This window comes from Cucurbita pepo, chromosome 5, assembly GCF_057944985.1.
Source record: "Cucurbita pepo subsp. pepo isolate OVF chromosome 5, ASM5794498v1, whole genome shotgun sequence".
Taxonomy (NCBI): domain Eukaryota; kingdom Viridiplantae; phylum Streptophyta; class Magnoliopsida; order Cucurbitales; family Cucurbitaceae; genus Cucurbita; species Cucurbita pepo.
The window spans coordinates 707,950-726,217 of NC_141802.1; the positions used below are offsets into that span (position 1 = coordinate 707,950).

General features: G+C 39.0%; 5 protein-coding genes across 7 annotated transcripts; 1 reads left to right on the forward strand and 4 right to left on the reverse strand.

Annotated features, from left to right (window-relative positions):
• Positions 1 to 1,337: 1,337 nt before the first annotated feature.
• LOC111795524 (GEM-like protein 2) lies at positions 1,338 to 4,562 on the reverse strand. 2 transcript variants are annotated; one of them, XM_087124256.1, is made up of 4 exons: positions 4,308 to 4,562; positions 4,116 to 4,210; positions 2,980 to 3,254; positions 1,338 to 1,744 (listed from the first exon to the last, which is right to left on the reverse strand). In XM_087124256.1, the coding sequence occupies exons 1-4, from the start codon at positions 4,385 to 4,387 to the stop codon at positions 1,556 to 1,558; spliced, it is 639 nt and encodes a 212-aa protein (XP_086980382.1). In that variant the 5' UTR covers positions 4,388 to 4,562; the 3' UTR covers positions 1,338 to 1,555. The 2 variants fall into 2 exon arrangements, with proteins under 2 accessions (XP_086980382.1, XP_023533770.2); XM_023678002.2 differs by having other exon boundaries at positions 4,116 to 4,211; positions 4,303 to 4,562.
• A 206-nt stretch (positions 4,563 to 4,768) lies between these two features.
• Positions 4,769 to 5,976, reverse strand: LOC111796130 (uncharacterized). 2 transcript variants are annotated; one of them, XM_023678839.2, is made up of 2 exons: positions 5,473 to 5,972; positions 4,769 to 5,390 (listed from the first exon to the last, which is right to left on the reverse strand). In XM_023678839.2, exons 1-2 carry the CDS (start codon positions 5,925 to 5,927, stop codon positions 5,012 to 5,014), a joined length of 834 nt encoding a protein of 277 aa, XP_023534607.2. In that variant the 5' UTR covers positions 5,928 to 5,972; the 3' UTR covers positions 4,769 to 5,011. The 2 variants fall into 2 exon arrangements, with proteins under 2 accessions (XP_023534607.2, XP_023534608.2); XM_023678840.2 differs by having other exon boundaries at positions 5,118 to 5,286; positions 5,473 to 5,976.
• A 668-nt stretch (positions 5,977 to 6,644) lies between these two features.
• On the reverse strand, positions 6,645 to 8,602 carry LOC111794711 (O-Glycosyl hydrolases family 17 protein). Its single transcript, XM_023676824.2, has 3 exons — positions 8,444 to 8,602; positions 7,032 to 8,330; positions 6,645 to 6,945 (listed from the first exon to the last, which is right to left on the reverse strand). The coding sequence occupies exons 1-3, from the start codon at positions 8,496 to 8,498 to the stop codon at positions 6,902 to 6,904; spliced, it is 1,398 nt and encodes a 465-aa protein (XP_023532592.2). The 5' UTR covers positions 8,499 to 8,602; the 3' UTR covers positions 6,645 to 6,901.
• Positions 8,603 to 11,085: 2,483 nt separating this feature from the next.
• LOC111794801 (Tetratricopeptide repeat (TPR)-like superfamily protein) lies at positions 11,086 to 13,071 on the forward strand. Its single transcript, XM_023676941.2, has one exon. It carries the CDS (start codon positions 11,202 to 11,204, stop codon positions 12,375 to 12,377), a length of 1,176 nt encoding a protein of 391 aa, XP_023532709.2. The 5' UTR covers positions 11,086 to 11,201; the 3' UTR covers positions 12,378 to 13,071.
• A 389-nt stretch (positions 13,072 to 13,460) lies between these two features.
• On the reverse strand, positions 13,461 to 17,630 carry LOC111794800 (formin-like protein 1). The gene is made up of 4 exons (XM_023676940.2): positions 15,500 to 17,630; positions 15,208 to 15,401; positions 14,538 to 14,782; positions 13,461 to 14,447 (listed from the first exon to the last, which is right to left on the reverse strand). Exons 1-4 carry the CDS (start codon positions 17,470 to 17,472, stop codon positions 13,650 to 13,652), a joined length of 3,210 nt encoding a protein of 1,069 aa, XP_023532708.2. The 5' UTR covers positions 17,473 to 17,630; the 3' UTR covers positions 13,461 to 13,649.
• Between the last annotated feature and the right edge of the window lie 638 nt (positions 17,631 to 18,268).

Sequence of the window (18,268 nt, forward strand, 5' to 3'; positions counted from 1 at the left end):
CTTATTTCAATATCAAAGTGAAGCAATGGGTTTCTTGTGTTAAAAATGGTCATACTAGACCTTTTCTCTAGGTTGATGTCCACTTCTCTAGGAATGGTAGAACCACTAAGGTGGTTGTTTTTCCTATGGCTAATTTTATGCTTTCTAAAGTTGTTAGTCGCTATAAAAGCCAACAAGTTGATCTGTTTGTTAATGCAATTGATTTCGAAGCTTTAGTTTGTGTGTTTTGATCTGTTTGTTAATGCAATTGATTTCAAAGCTTTAGTTTGTGTGTTTTGATCGGTTTGTTAAATGCAATTGATTTGGAAGCTTTAGTTTGTGTGTTTACATCTTGTTAGATTCTTGGGTAAAAATCAACACATTCAGAAAAGAAATTGAATTGAGAAAAGAACTGACAATGATTCCAGACGCTATCTGCTGCAGCCTCAACGCACCTGGTGTTATTACAAACACGCTACCTATTGGAAATGGACAAAAAAGAGAGCATCAGCATTCACAGAGGAATTATTACAAACACCTTAAGTGCATAGCAGGAGAAAGCAAAATTTCCCCATTTAGAAATGCAGAAGCAGATGATGACGAAGACGATGGATCTCGGTTTTAAGAAGATCATAATCAGGATTGAGAATCAAAACACTGTGAAGATGATGACGTAGTTATTGGGGAATCTTACCGACAACCAACGACATGAAACGAGCTGCTGCACGGCTTCTTTCAGCATTAAAGAACTCAGTGAATGAAATAAAATCGATTCAAGTGAGAATTTCTTCGACCACCAATCGGCAATACTTGAGATGATTTCTTTGATCATGATAGAAACTCTGGAAGCATTGGTTCACCGAGAAAACGATTCAAAGAACGATGGTAGTGAGTGTAGCCATGGTTGAGCTAGAGGGATACAGAAAACAGGGGGAAGAGAACTTCATTGTTAGTAGCCATGAAAAGCCCACCTAGTTCGACGGAAGGAATTTGGCCAGGCTTTTGTGTTTATGGGGATGCCAGTTTTCTTGAGAACTTCATGATTTCAATAAGAAAGTATGAAAAGTTAATAATTGATATCTTTAATATTTTAAAAACTATATCGAGTAAATAACACTAAAAATTAAAATTTTGAATTTTGTATCTAATATAAATTTTAAAACCATATGAAAGGGAGATACTCATTGATTTTTGTAGTCGCCAAAATTGTACGACGAACCTTTTTGTTCGAAGCATACGACCGTGATACGATCAGACTATCAGACTAAAGGATTGGCCAAAAAAATGTAAGGAAGTTAACATGAGGAAGCATATACACCATTTCCATCTCCAAAATCATCCACCAAAGTTTCAAAAGAGAGGGCAAAACAAATGATCAATTCACAAGTCCAAAAGGCATGGTTTCTACAAGATTTACAAAGCATTGTTGAAGTTAAAGGAACCCTTATTTTATGTCCACCACCATAACGTACACAGCTTTTTCAAGACACACATCCAATAAACTGCAACATCTTATTAGAACAAAAGCAAGCACACTACAAGTAACAAGACAAAGGCATGATGAGATCATTTGAGTTCATCCAAACTGGGCATGGGAGTGCTTTAGTGCCTCGTTTAAACTCTTCAGAGCACTGCTGAACGATAAAAATCCTACGAACCAGAACTCATACCCATCCTTTGTGACTATGTGAATGTCTTTTTCTGAGGGGTTGAGAAGATTTGGAGAAGGGTGGGCTGTTGCCAGGCGATTCAGATCTATCACCACCTACAAATTGATAAACATGCTTGAGAGATGGCTCTAAATAGTTAAGTGCTAAGAAAATCCCATAGCTAAGCTAAAGATTCATTCTGCCAACATTCCAATTAATTCAGGTCAACATTGTTCAGATATCTAAGAGGAATAGATGCAAATCAATTTCTAATCTCTGCAACATAATTGGAGTAGCTAAACAAGATCCAGGGCTCAGAACGCCTTTTCTTATGGTAAATTTTCATTTCAATTTATCAGCTAAGTTTTGTTTTTTCGATTTTGCAAACCATGAACTCAGTAAGAACTATGAAGAAATTTCTGGTAGTTTGAAGCCAACTTCAAGAAGTCAGGGTTTCTAAAAAATAATCCAATTTCGAGTCTAGACTCCTTCAAAGCAGTTTACTATCTTCTTTTACTTGGATCATATATGATTATTGTATCACCTTTAACCAGGTATTGTGGAAGTGGATTGGGGGTTGGCCAAAATTATCAGGCAAGCTTCTAACCAACTAGGACTCGTGATCCCATAGTTTAGGCATACCATTGACTTCAGTAGAGGACCGAGAATCATTGTAAGGGGAAAATGGCCTAAGATACGTCCTACCTTACCACTTGACTAGTAAAGAAAAAAACCCTTTACTCAAAGAAATAGTGTCAAGCTTTCGAGTCTTGAAACTATCACCTAATCTCCCAACATGCGCAAAAACCGAGAGCCGTCCAAGGACTGGACAACCAGAGGGAGCTTGCTTCTCGAAAGAGGATAGGCCGGTCAAACAAAAACAAGGCGCAACAGGCTCTCCCTACACTCCTAGTCACTAAATTGTGTTATTCTGTACTCGAGTAGATATGAAATCTATAGGCCCCAAGTGGCAACCTCTCATACTACCAATTGGCAGCTTGTCGAACAACATTTGACAAACTCACACCAACTATTTCCAATGGGATTTGTCCCGCATGTAGTCCAAGTAGATTTCATATGGTTAAAATTCATCTTAACATCTGAGGCCGGTAGATTTCATGTTTTTATCCATAATTTGACATATATCCCAATTGTACTCGTGCCAAAAAAAAAAGAACAGTCAAGAACACATTTTAATGCTTATTATGCAAGAAGCTTTATAGTAATCCACTCAAATCCATGCTGAAAATGCGAAAGGTAAAAGTAACTAAACTTTGATATAAATTTGAGGAATACTTCATTTTTAGTTATATCACAACTTAAGCGTCCCCAATAAATGGGTTAACCATACCTTGTAGTAGGCACTCTGTGGCTGGCCAGGAGATGGAGAGTTACCGACAGGGGATTCACTACAGAAAGCCAGTCTTTTTGTGGATATGTAAAGAGTCCCATTAACAGGGCCAGAGGGGGCATACAGATAGCAAGCATACGAGTGCAAGTATTTCTCTCCAGGAAGAACACCAAACGTACTCCGGAATACTCCTTCAGGTCCTCCTTCGGCAAGTAATTTTGTCCCTTGGACAAGCCGGGCCTTTGCAGCATCAGCAATGCTTGGACTAACTTTTACTGTCAAAACATATTTACATTAGGAGCTAATACATCTTGGCATGCATCTAAGCGCACTAAGAATCAACACTCAAGGAAGCAAGCAATATAGAAAGAACATTAGCGGCCCTCCCAAAACAAAATCGACTCATTCGTACATGTTCTTTCTCAGTTCTATTAGATGCCACCCAAATGGTGATATTATCCATTTGTGTCAAACTCCTTTGAAAAGCGTCTAATAAGACCTTGAGCCTTTAATTTTGTGTCTAATTAGTTCTTAGCTTATTCAACAAGTTCACAGACCTATTGGACATAAAATCAAAAGTTTAATGTTCTATTGGACAAAAACATCTAATTTTATGTATAATAGGTTTGTCAAATTTAAATAATGGTGAATATGTCGGCTAAAATTTGAAAGTTAGACACAAAGTTACAAGTTTTAAGACCTATTAAACACGAAATTGAAAGTTTAAAAACCATGTAGATAGTTCTTGAAATTCGGGAATCTATTAAACACAAACATAAATGTCTAACAAGTTATTAACGTTAGACCGATTAGACACAAACATGGAAGTTCATCAACATGACTTTGGTATCACCAAGTTCACTCAAAGAAACCTGATCAAGCAGGAACTATTTCACTAATTGAATCAGTTCATCGGAAGCTTAAATAAATCCTATGCAAATATAAAGGAAATTATTGAACAATATATAAGGATTTTCGGCATGAAGGAGCAAATTTGATGAAGAACAGAGAAACTACGCAAATACAAAGGAAATTATTGAATAATATATTAAGATTTTCAGCATGAAGTAACAAATTTCTTACTGAAAACGAAAGTTCGATTGAAAATAAAATTTGATCGAGGAAAAAAAACTAACTGTGATGCCAGACGTTTCCTACAGCCTCCCCTGCCATTTTTCCATAATCTTCCAACATCTTCCCGCAGCGACCTAACGTATCCCACATCTTATCACCTGAACATAAAATCAAAATTTCAAAAGAACAAATCAAAACCCTAAATCATCACAGAGAGAACGGAAGGGATTAGAGTTAAAGAAGACGAACGCTTCCCAGGTTGAGCAGATGACGATGAGGCAGCAGAGAATTGAATATAGGGATTATCCTTCCCACGTTCAGATCGGTTGCTCATGGTGGAGAGATTGCGTCGTTTCTAAGGGCTTCAGCAAGCGATCAGGATCGTAGTCTAACCTAACACCGACTTCGTTTGTTGAGGTTTGGGATCGCATTTTATGAAGATAAGAATTACAAACAGAGAAGGAAGAATCAGAAGGGCATAAAGATGAAGATAATGGAGAATCTTCAGCAGTGTTCATCCTACACTGCTTGCAGTGAAGTGAAGCCGCGAAGCCGCCATTTTCAACCATCCTGAGGAATTTGGCGGGGGATCTCTTTCCTCTTTTTTTTTTTTTTTTTTTTTTTTTCTTATTTTCTTTTTCGAAATATTGGGCAATAATAATGAATTTATAAATTTAGAGACCGCCAATAATAATTACATAGGTAATATTTTTCATATTAATTACAAAATAACGTTGAAAAAAAATAATTATAATGAAAAATGTATCTATATATTTTTTAATTAATTACTAATAATTATAAATCAAATTAGTAACCTCAATGATAATTAATTAGCTATTAAATTATTAATTAAAAAAATAATAATTAGCTCGATAATATAATAGAATTAGAATTAATATCTTATCCACTTAATTTTATTTAAAAAAATCATTATTTATACAAGAACATGTCCCGTATCTTAAATCACACAAACAGATGCATTATCGTTGACTTCCATGGAAGAGGTATCGTCGAACCCAATCCACCGGCACTTCACCTGCCAATGGGTCGTGTTTTTTGATGTAGATGTTGGAAACTTGTCAGAAATTGGATTTACAGTTCGACGGTACGACCCCAACCATTTATTTTGCATGTAACCATTTCTTCGCCATGGTGGTACTATAAGATTCGTAAGATTTAGTGATCTCTTTGCAGCGTCACACATGATTCTCACGATCTTCTTCAACTCCTCCGCTGTTCCGATGAAAATTAAAGGTAGAGATTTTAATATCTTTGTGTATTGGATTGTCGGCCTCGCGATTTCAAACTGAGCAGGAAAGTTCGTATCGATCAAGTAGCTAATTGATAAATGAGTTCGATTAGAATAACTTTCGATGCTAAAATAATAATAATAATAATTAACATTTCAATTTTGAGTACCGAATTTTCCCACTGACGACGTCGACGAATTCATAGTCACCGGCGGCGACACCATGGGAGCCTCCCCATTTCGTCTTACAAATCGCCGCATCATGATGAAGCTCACGAAGGATCGTCACCAACCTCCGCCGCGAAACGTCACCGTTTGACGAAGACGCCGCCGCTTCCATAACATCACCCACAAGCAATTCTCTATAAGGCTCCACATAGCCGTCGTTCAAAGCTACCATTCTTCGAATTTCACCCACCGCCGCCGTACAATCCGTCTCCACAACATTCATCTCCGTCGCGTCAAAAAAATCACCCGCCGGCGAACTACTCCGGCATTCACCGCCTTCAAAAAAATCAACCACCATCTCAGAAAGGCACTCGTCGGCCGAGTGTTCGCTTCCGAAGATCGGCTGTGGCTGCTGGCGCCGGTCATGATTTCCGATGAGCCGGTGAAGAATCGCCATTAATTAGTTTTTTTTTTTTTTTTTTGGTGATTTTAGACGGCGATCAGGTTGAATTATATAGAGGAGGTTTTGATTGGAGGAATAAATCAAAGAATATATCAGAGACTGAGGAATTTTTATTTATTTATTCTGTTCAAAGAGGAATATAATGGGAATAATTGGAATTTGAAAATGGAATATTCGGTGGCTGCTTCTAATTTCTCTCTTCTTATATTTAGCAAAATAAACAGAGAGGATATGCTAATGGCATAACATCTCCCAAACTCATTCCTCTCAATATTTGGTGTCAAATCGTAGCCCACAAATCTCACCAGATCTATGTCGGCCATCAGAATCAAATTCAGATCGTATTAGAGGGGCAAAATGACCTTACCCAGCACCATTCCTAAACCTGGCAGCTGAACAGGTCGATTGCTCTTGCCCTTTTCCGTTGCAAGGTCTTGTTCTGAGTATTGAAAGAACGAAGCTCCGGCTCATCGGTTATTAATTTTATGAGCTCTATTAAATTGAATTTATAAATTTATTCATACACATATCTAAAATTTTAAAAAATTAAACGGTTATTAATTATATATATTAACCCCAACGGTATTGAATTTTTCATATTTGCTGGTACAAAAAGTGGTATTGAATTTTTCATATTTGCTGGTACAAAAAGTAGCCGTTGTGGACATAAAAATGGCGTTGAAAAGGTGGTTGCACGCGTGGCAAAAGATGTCAGAAAAATAGTGAGTGGAATTAGTGAAAATGGAAAGGTGATTTGGGCGCCCATTTCTTTCTTACCAACAAAATAAAAATAAAAATAAAAATAAAATAAAATAAAACTAGTCTTCAGCCATTCCGTAGTTAATACTTCTAGGGAAATGGGATGCCCAAACTACCCTCCTAAATCAACCATGAAATTTAAATTTTAAAAATAAAAAATAAAAACATAAACGAAAAATAAAACTTATAAAAATTTCTTTATTACGTCATCATCCTTGCAGAGTGACGCTCGGGAACTTGCACTTTCCATAACCTGAGAAATAAAATTTCAAATTTAATTAATAAATAAAATATTTAGAATTTTTAAAAATATAAATAAATAAAATAAAATCAACTTACTTGGGTCCTTGATGGTCTGAGTGGCCAGCCCGTTAAAGTAACAGGTCCCACCAACCTTTCTAAACTGGGCCCAGTACGAACTAAACGCAAAGCTCGCATGTCGTATCAAAGAATCCGGTTCGTAACACGGACCGCCTTTCTGTATCGGTTCACAGGTTTTATTCCCTTGTAAACAAGCCCACGCTAATGCCCCTGCAACCTCACTCTTATTGGCCCCCCTTGATACCATGCACCAAATCTTCCCCTTGTACGGCTCGTTCGTCTCCGCCGCCGGTAGCGGCTTAAAATCTGCCTCCGGCGTCTTCCCACTCAAATCCATCTCATACACGGCCGACCGGTTTGGGTATAATAGGCCGAAATGCCTCTCTGTACCAAGACCCGGTTTCTGATTCTCGTTATACAGAGAGAATATAATCGTCGGCAGAACCCACCCCGGTCGAGCTGGAGTCCCCACTGGCGGCTTGGCAGTGACGCGCTTCACGATATTGCGGTTGTACACGGCGGCGTTGTGGATGTTGGCGCCGATTTGGTCGTAATCGCCACCGTTGGGCCAGCCGGTTTCGGCGATGAAGATCCGAATATCCGGGTACCCAAGACGTTTCATCGCGAAAATCACCGAATCCACCATCTGATCGAAGAGACTCGTGTAGGTCAAACCCGAACCCGGATCCGAATACGTGATGTTCTTCGATTCAAATAGCGCGTAATCGAGTTTGATGTTGACAGGATCAGAAGCCCAGGGGAAAAACGGGTAAACATCGAGGAAGAAGAACGATTTCGTCCGGTTCAGAAACTGCAACATCGGTTTCATGACCCGATCGGAAATATCCGCCCGAAAAGTCCCGTTCGACGGCGGAAACGACGATTGAAGAACATCCATGGCGGAGGAGGTTCCAACTTTCACTTTATGAATCCCATAAGTTTTCAAGGAGCGTTTGATTCGGCGCATCGCCGGCACCAAACTGATCCAGGTTTGGTTGCCGGTGGAGGAGATGATTTCGTTTCCGACAAGGAGGTACCGGATTTTGATCTGTGGGTAAAACGGGAGGATATTGGTACGAACCCAGTGATCGGCGAGGTTCTGATTAGACGAAATGTTGATGATAAGATCGTTAGGGACCATGACGGATACCTTGATATCAGAGTTGTTTAGGGATTTGAGGATTTGGGGATTGACATCATAGATTTTAACGATTTGGGCGTTTAGGGATTTGATCAAATCGACGGAATCGGGCGGCGGAGGGAGGTTGTTGCCGAGCTGGCCGTAGTTGATTCCGACGAGAGTGGAGATCTTTGCACCTGCAAGAAAGGAATGTGGAGAAGATTAGAGAGAAACAGAAACAGAGAAACAGAGAAACAGAGAAATGGAGGAAGAATGAAGAATGAAGAATGAAGAAGGGGAGTGAGAATACTTGTTAGTGAGAGGAAGTAGAATGCTAAGAGGAGAGAGGAGAAGGGAATCGCCATTGTTGCAGAAGCTGAGTAACAATGGCGGAAATGAAGAGAGTAGGGATTGAGGAAGGATGGTGATATAGAAGATGAAGAAAGAGGAGTGTGCTCGTCAATGTTCGTTGGGGACAAATATGGAATATTTTAGTTTCATTATCTCACGTGAACATAACTAATTTGTTAATTTCACGTAACTAATTAATTCACTTTAAATTTTTATTTCTACGGTTGAATTTTTAATTTTTTTTTTTTTAATTTTCTGATTTAATTAAATAGGTTTTTAATATAAATTCAAAATTAATTTTGCATCTAATAAATTAAAATCAAAATTAAAAATTAAAGAGAAGATATAATAGTAATTAGTGTTGGGGGTAAATATGGTATTAAAATAAGTTTCATTTAAATAAATAAATGAAAAGGAAAGGGGATTGGGCCATGTGCAATGCAGAAAGGGAGAGAGAATCTGTGCTGAGAGAGAGGAAGGAAAAGCATAAAAGTTTTTAAAAAATATATATATATATATATATATATATATATATATATATTTTTTGGCTTCATTTTATTAAATTAAATGAAGTCATGAACTAACAAAATTTAAAAAAGAAAAAAAAAATAGTAGGCTAAAAATATTTATTCATATAGAACCGGGATTGGTCAACACAGGTTCTGGTTGTAGCCAATGCAACCACAACCTAACCTACACGAGATTTTTTGAAATTATGGGTAGTTTGTGTTAGACGAACCCGACTCTTAGGTATGATATTGTATTTTGAGCATAAGTTCTCATGACTATCTTTTGAGTTATATAAAATGACTCGTATCAATGAAATATTTTTTTATTATAAATTCATGATCGTTCTCTAAAGTCAGTGGACTCTCATCCTCCACCCATTTGTAATCCGTTTTTTTTTTTTTTAATTTTAATTTGTTTTATTTATTTGAAAAAGAAGAGCCTTTAAAAAGTAGGGCAGTGACCGTAAAGGAAAAAGGGGAGGGTAGAGAAAAGGGCAAAAAAGGAATTGAGCCGTTAAGAGTGAACGGTGACCGACAGTCACTTTAATTAATTTTCTGCAAACAACACAGAGTTGCCTTCTTCTTCAGCCTTCCATCGTAGCCTCGGTAGCCAGTCCCCCGCCTGCTTCAGTATCCAATGCATTTTTTATTTAAATTATTTTTAAAAAAATTATTATAAATCTTACTTTTTAATTTCAATGTGAGTATAGTATTATTTATTATATTATATGTTTAATTTATTTAATTATCCCATTTATTAATTGGTTATTATTATTATTTTTTGGGAAGGCGACATATGATGGTTCTAACGAACCGTAAATTCTGGAATTAAGGTTTTGGAATTGTCTTTCGTGGAAGTTTCTAATTCCATTATTTATTATTAAAAAAAATAAAAAACAAATAGAATAAATTAAAAATTCCCTCCTTTTCAAACAAGGTTAAAAATAAAAAAAAAATTATTCTCTCTCTAAGTATCCAATGCCAGCTTTGAAAATAATAATTATTTTAATCTTAATTTTCAAATTTTAAAAATTAAGAGGAAGCTAATTTACATTTTTGTCCTTGAAAGTCTCGTTAATTATTTATTATAGCTAAATGTATCTCGAAAATAAAATGATTTTTTAATTGATTATTATAAAAAAATAATTAAAGATTTTAACAGCTTTATGAAGTAAAAACGAATGGTAAAAAAAAAAAGAAATGTTCCATTTAAAAAGCATTGGCCTTTGTATTTTATGTTTTCTACTTCCAAAAGCCATTTCTTTTCCTAGGAAAAAGGGAAAAAAAGAAAAAGTAAAAAGTAATTTCTTTTCAAAAATATAAGGAAAAAATAGTATTAATAAAAGGAGAAAAAATTCTCTCTTGCTTTTATTTATTATTATTATTTTATTTTCACGCCGTCTAAAATAATTTCCCTCAATTTTTGGTATTTACCTTTCCATAATTGAAACTATTTTTTACCCGGAAATAAACTTTTTACTTTTTACCATTTTCTCTCTCTCAATTATTTATGTAAAATCTAAAAAATGAAAATTAAAAAAAAAATATATATATATATATATATTTATGTAAGTATGAGGTTTAAATAATTTATTAGCCATGAATCATTTACTTTCACCAGATGAATTTTAAATATGAAATTTTTAGCGAGTTTCGATGACAATCCTTGCATGAATTACTAATGATTCACTGAGTTGATCATGAATTCTTTCGAACCCGTCAATCGGGCAAATGTGACCAGGTAGATATATTGTATTAAAATACCAGTCAATTCGTTAGGCTCGACTAACCTAATTTTTACCCACGAACGTTTGTGTGTGAATTAGTTCAATCTAAACTTCGAGATAATTGAACCCAACTCCAATTCCGAGTTGACTTTCTTCAATTCTTTCTCTTTTTCTCTCGTGCTGACATAGTGCCACGTAGATAAGGAAAGCCAAATACCAGTGGAGGTCGGTACCTTTCCTTTACGGCCTAAATTTCTATTTGTCAGCCCTGGAGAACTACTGCTCGGTCGAGAAGAGACGAACATGGTGAGTTTTTTTTTTTTTTTTTTTTGTGGGTAATGGATCAAACCCTTTTTTTCTCCCAATTTCAGCCCACTAATCCAATTACCAAAAACCCACAACCCAACCCCCTCCTCTTAGGTCCACCTTCCATTTCGTCTGCACCTTCAAGCACCGCCACCGTCGCTGCCGTCGTCTGACGATGATCGGAAAATTCCTCCGCCCGGTCCTCTCAGCTTCCCGTAAACGCAATCCCCTTTCATCACTGTTTCAATCTCTTCCCAATCCCATTCTTCCTTACAATCTCCACCGCCGTTCTCTTTGCTCGCCATCACCATCCACTGTTCTACCTCCTCAAACCCCCGAAAATTTTGACCTCCCAATCCAAAAAGTTCGCTCCCAAACTCCTCTCGAGAAGCAATTCGAAACATGGATCCAAAAGCTCAAGCCCGGATTCTCCCCTTCCGATGTCAACGAGGCTCTGCAAGCCCAATCGGACCCCGATCTCGCCCTCGATCTCTTCCGGTGGACGGCTCAACAGCGCGGCTATAAACACAACGATTTAACCTATCTAACAATCATTAAGATCCTAATTTGCCGCCGGAGATACCACCTCGCCGAAACCCTAGTCGAAGAGGTACTTGCTGGTGCTTGTGAAATGAGTGTGCCGCTTTATAATTCTGTGATTAGGTTTTGCTGTGGTCGGAAGTTTCTGTTTAATCGAGCTTTTGATGTGTACAAGAAAATGTGGAAATCTGATGACTGCAAACCTAACCTTGAAACTTATGCAATGCTGTTCAATACACTGCTTAGGAGATTCAATAAGTTGAATGTATGTTATGTGTATTTACATTCGGTTCGATCGTTAACGAAGCAAATGAAATCCTCTGGTGTGATTCCTGATACGTTTGTGTTGAACATGATCATCAAAGCTTTTTCTAAGTGTCTTGAAGTCGATGAAGCGATTCGAGTTTTTCGGGAAATGGGGTTGTATGGTTGTGAACCAAATGCATATACATATGGTTACATTGCAAAAGGGTTGTGTGAGAAAGGAAGACTTGGACAAGGATTGGAATTTTACAAGGAAATGAGAGTTAAAGGTCTGTTCCCTAGCAGCAGTACTTATATGATTCTCATTTGTAGTCTAGCTATGGAATGCCGATTCGACGAAGCCATTGAGGTTTGCTTTGACATGTTGAGTACTTCCCGGGCACCGGATATGCTTACTTACAGAACCCTCTTGGAAGGATTATGTCGGGAAGGACGGGATAGTGACGCGTTTGATTTGCTTGATGAGTTGAAGAAGAGGGATAAACTGATGAATGAGAAGACATTCAATATTCTGTTAAATGGGCTGCACATTGTTGGTAGAGAGTAGATTATGAGGATTAACTCCTTTGTTTTGCTGGACTAGATTGATCGATAGCTCGCTCCTTTGCAGGTTAACCGTTAGGATTAGATCTCGAGCATGCCTTCTGAATGCTGGAATGGATTTCAGGACTGAACCTTCAAGATGACAGGATCTATGAGCGTTTTTAGAAGCAAAACGTTGAAGAGAGCGACTTCATTGTTCTAGCTTGATTGGACTAAGCTTCGACTTGATCGGTTATGGATGCTTGTAGAACTCTTAAGCTCTGGTGGCTGGATGTTTCGTAATGGAAGGTTCACTCGGCACTTCGAAGGCAAGTTATTTTCGTGTTCTTGTATTCTAGTATCATATGCTCTTTCTTCTGAACTATAGCAAGCTAAATCAAATTGAACCAAACCGAACTCGGGCTTTGTTTCTGTTGCTATCTGAGTTCAGTTTGATAATTACTGAAACAGTCCCACACCGTGTTTAGCTCACGACGCTAGAAAACTTCTGTATTCTTGAAGCTTAGTCTCGATAGAGAATCGAACCGGACCGAGTTCTGATGATATCTCCCAGTAGACTTCTCCACATAGAGACATAAAAATTGATTCTTGATTCTCAGCTCTTTTATTTCAGACGGCTGAATTTGATGTATGGTGAATCCATAGCCAAAGAATGAACCATATTCAAAATATAGATGATTGTCATTTGTTCTTATGTATGATATAATTCTAAAAAGATTTTAAACACAAGACACTCGATCAATGATTTTCAAGAATCAACCCGCCACCGCCATATGCCGCACGATGCCTGCATGTCGACTGGAGCCTTAATTTCGGAGCCTCAAGCGTCGAGCGTCTGTCCACTGCACCACCATCGGAACACCCATGGTCGGAACCTCAAGCGTCGAGTTTCAGCTGCAGTGCATCATGAAGCAAAGGTGCTCACTCATTGAGCCCCAATAAGGTAATTAGTCGGTGCGAGTATTACGAACACGTATCAGAGTAGAAAAATTACGTGTGTATGTTGAGATATGGTATGCTACAAGAGTAGAATGACTTATCCTTTCAATCCCGTCCATATAATATCTATTTCGGGAGCTCGAGAAAATGCATCTCAAGTGCACCAATTAGTAGGTATATCATTTCTTTTTATATATATATCTTCTACAAGAACTCAGTTCAAAATCTTTTACAATGGCATTTACACAAGTAGAAATTGTGGAACCACACAATTTCTAGAGACAAAACAAATTAAAAAGCTACCTGATCATCCAGTTTTTACCCCTCCATGAAGATATTATCCACTTTCTTCATCAGAAGAACTGTATTTCTGCACTTTTTGATGAGCTTGAAATGCTTGTGGTATTGTTGGATTCACTGGAACTGGAAATTTATGTGCCGAACTCACGATCGTTCGCTCGTTTACCATCCCGACTTCCTTGCAGACTCCGTCCAGGATCGTTAGGAAATCTCTCACCACCATGAAGATTCTAAATGGATGAGCTTCTTCTTTGGCAGAGTTGCCATGGAAGTACTCTGTGATCTCCTTTACTAGAGATAATGCAACGCTTTCATGAGCTTGAATTCTGATGATTTCCACTTCTGCCATGTTCAAGAATCTATTCATCGACTCGGAGAACTTTTCTGTGCTTTGATTTGTCCCCGCTGCTTCGTTTAAACATATAGCCTCCCTGATGTTGTCGAGTCCTCTAGAAAGCTTGATGACCTCCCCGCTGAGCACATCGGAATCCATTGACGCTGCTTTCTTCACATTGGTAAGCTCCGAGCTGAGACCTGAAACAACTTGCAGGCCGATTTTCCTGCATTTTACATCGTCGCTCAGGTTGGAGTTTGGAGGTTGACTTGTGCTACAAAGACGAGCTCCTTCACTTCTGATGATTTCTTGTACAACAAAATGTAGAAGAGTAGTTCTTCCATCTGCACCCTTGACATCGACGAGCTTTAGAAGTGTGTCGAGTTTGAAGGCTTGTGCCTCCCCACGATTCGTGCCAACGTTCATGCGATTCCCCGTTTTGAGAACAGCTTCCAAGAGTTTCAAGAACATCCTGTTATTCCTCAATTCCTCGCAGGCAGTCTGCAATTTCATAATACTTTTTAGCCATGTATCCAACAATCATAGGAGCATCACACAGTTTTCTTTACGGGGGTGACGGGATTTTAGTACCTCGAGATTTTCAAACGACTTCTTTAAGTACTCGATCTCGGACTCAAAGTTTGCCATGTAAAGCATCGCATCCACCCTTTTAAACGCAAAAGGAACATCAAGAACTGCCTTCAAAAATTTCTCAGCAGGGCCAAGCTTGGTAGGTGAGACATCCTTGGATGCCTTTAGCTTACGTTCTTCTTCTTTTGTTGGAGCCATCTTCAACAAACTCTCAAGTAGGTCCAATCCAAGTGCATCAGCATTACCTGCATCCATAGCTCAAGATGTTATCATCATTTTCTGATCAGGACGGGACAGAATCGTGTTATTAATCGAAGCCCGGAATAGACACCATTGCCTACTTAAGCTTTGTTCGAGGTTCTGTTTCTAAACCCGACTTGATAACGTTGCTCGATAATGTAAACATCCAAAGTCGACATGTTCTACTAAAAGCTGGCTTCTATATTCAAAACAAAGGAAGATCTGAAGAACATGCAGGTTTTCTATAGAAAAGGAAGAGTAAACGACGATCCGTTTTCGAAAATATTCGTGCGATAGATGGCGTAACGATGCAGTTGCAGCTTATTCTTTGTATCATGAACAAGAAATCATGCCCAGATCATCATGTACAGCAAAGATTTTCTAGAGCAAAATAAACCTTTACCATGGAGCTAAGAAATGTATGTTATACCTTCTAAAAGAGCTTCACAAACTTCTTCTATGGTCACGTTAAGTGCCCGTAGTGCAATGGCGATGTTCTGCGACTTTTTGGGATCGAGAACTCCGATCTCTTGGTTAGGTGTAGGAAGCACGGGGCGTGGAGTTGTTTCCTTCGAGTTGGAAGTGTTCACAACAAACAGAGTTTCGATCATTTCCTCGTTCACTCTGCAATGAAAATCTATTCTAGTAAGCGTTCGAATCGACAATTAAAGATACAATCAATCTAACAAACAATCCCAAGACTTGAAGATGACTTCACTTACTTAAAAGAGCTTGATCTGAGCTGATCCCACACCATCTCGCGATCGGAGCTCGCCCTCACTTTGTCCCAATGCAATGGCTTCAACTTGGGCTTTGGAGTGTCTTCAGATGATTCGCCATTGCAGGAAGGCAGCTGAACTGGTGAGACATTTTTCACAGTGTCTATTATAAATGGCCTTAATGGAGGCACTAATGGAGGAGGCGCCATTGGAATGGATTGGCCTACTGGTGTTGAAGGTGAAATGGGCATTTCACAACGTATAGGTGGAGGAGGTGCTGCAAGTGGTGGTGGCGGCGGTGGCGGTGGCGGAGGAGCGGCAGGGATGCCCGAAGGAGATTGCAGTCGATCCACATCAGTAGAAATGATGTCTGCAGAAGAAGATTGAAGATCTTGATCAAAGTGGTCGAAAGTTCTCCTTGATGAATCTGAATCACTCATCAGAATTCTCTCCCGTGATGGTGGTGACGGTGACGACCTGTTTTGATCGGAAATAATGGATGTTCTTGACGGAGATGAGTCCAGAACTACTCTCTCCGGTGATGATGAAGGTGAAGATGAAGTAAATGAGTAAGGAAGTTGCTTAAATTTCGCATCAGAATCCGAGTCGCGAACGTTTGAAACTGTCGGCGATTGAATTTGAACTTTCCCCAAAATTCCATCGGAAAGTGGAGATAAACAAGGAGAAGAAGGAAACTGATCAGGATCTGAACTATGTGATTGTCTTGGAGATTGTTCTTCGTGATTATTGTTCGTTTCATCATGATTATCCAAATCCTTGTTGGTTGCTGAAATTGGTAACATCGCACTGTGAACTGAAGCATTAGAAAATCTCCGGGAGGAAGACGCGGTGGAGCTCTTCTCCGGAGCTTTCTCCGTCGATAAACGCAATGGAGAAGGGCAATGAGATTTTCCGCCATCGTCCGATTCCCCTCCGCCGTGGGAAAGAGGCGGCGTCAATGGTGGCGAAAGCTGCTCCGTCGCTACAGTAGCAGAAACAGAGAAATGAGAAGAGTCATTTTGAACAGATCTTCTAGGGCTCAAACTCGCCGGTGGGGATAGAGAGAGACTCTTAGAACGTGATCTCGCCGGCGAAACCGAACCGCTGGATGTGGAATACGAAGTGGAGCTCGAATCGCTGGTTTTGCCAAGCAAATCTTCAGCCGCCATTGTTGCGAGCACTCTTCGAGATCCCGAGCCAATCGCGCCGAGAGAACCTTTAGGAGAATAAAATTCCTCCTCCTCTTCATCTCCCATCGATCTCTCATCTCCATTTCCACCGTTTTGCTTCTCATTCGACCGACCGAAGTTCAGCGGCGGAAGCGGATGAAGCTCCGGCGAATCCAACGGCCTAGGATCAGCCACACGAGCTCCCCCAACGGAACGATCGTTGATTCCTCTCGAGTTCACAAGAGTACCCAAATACAGAAACTCAGAGCTAGAAGCAGAAGGATGTCTCAACTTAGGAATTCCATTACCGACTTCAACACTCGGAACCGGACACAACCGGCTACTACTTTCGGATCTGAACGTCTTATCCTCAGCCAACCCACGGCGACTACGCCGCCGCCAGTACAAAAACCCAGCAATGCAAACAACCAAAACAACAGAAACAACCGCAGCAACAACCAATGGAACAACCTTCTTAGAACTGGAACCAGACGGAGACGAACGAGGGAGAATCAGAGAAGAAATATTCGCCGGAAACGTTGCAATGCTCGCAGGCGTGGGCGGAGGAGGAGTTCCTGGATACGTCGGAAAGAATGGAGACCCATCCGGAGTTGCAGGAGGGGTAGTGGAAAATGGGTATTTGGGATCCGGCGGCGGTGGTACCGGAAGCGACGGGAGCTCCGCCGGAGGCACAGAATCATACGGGAAAAAGGGCTGGTGAAGCAATCTCCGAGCAGCTGCAGAAATTTCAGAAGATTTACAAGGAGCCAGGAGAATAAAGAAGAAGAAAATGATGAAATCAAACATTGTGAAATTGTGGTTGAGAGAATTGAAGGAAGAAAGGAAGATTTGCAGTAATGGGTTACTGATTTGTGTGGGACATTTTCTTCTCTCTCTCCAAACAGAGAAAGAGAAAGAAAGTGTGAGTGATAGATAGTGTATGAAAAGGTGGAATCAAGAACAAAAACAAAAAAAAAAAAAAAAAAAAAAAGTATTAAGAACTCGATGAGTGGGTATGGGCTCTAATGGCTATGCGTGCGTATGGCTCATCCAGCTAAGATTCTACTGCTCTCCACTGTCTCTCAACTATATATGCACCTTTATTTTCTCGATCATAGTCACTTCAAAGTTAAGTATGTTAGCCATGTCACGTCACGCAAGATGCAGGACAATATGGGTGCGTGTGAAATGGCTCATCCCGCTAAGATTCTACTGCTCTCCACTGTCTCTTAACCATATGCACCATTATTTTCAGTAACTCTATCATAATCACTTCAAAGTTAAGTATGTTAGTCTTATATATTAATATCGTTACGACTAATATCAAATGGGTCGAAAAAATTGTAAATGAATACTAAAAAAAGAGGGATATATAAAATTTTGATTTACAATGAATGATTACAAGTTGTTTAATCATCAAAAGAGGATTAAAAAGAAAGGGGAAAAATCTCAAGTGGATGCCACTTTTTACACATTTTCAAAAAGAGTGTATTTATTATGAACTTTTTTTTTTTAATCCTTTTCGTGAAAATAAAATTATAATTTCTTGGCTATAATATTAAATAATATAATGGGTTGGTTTTGCTTTACCATTATTTTAATA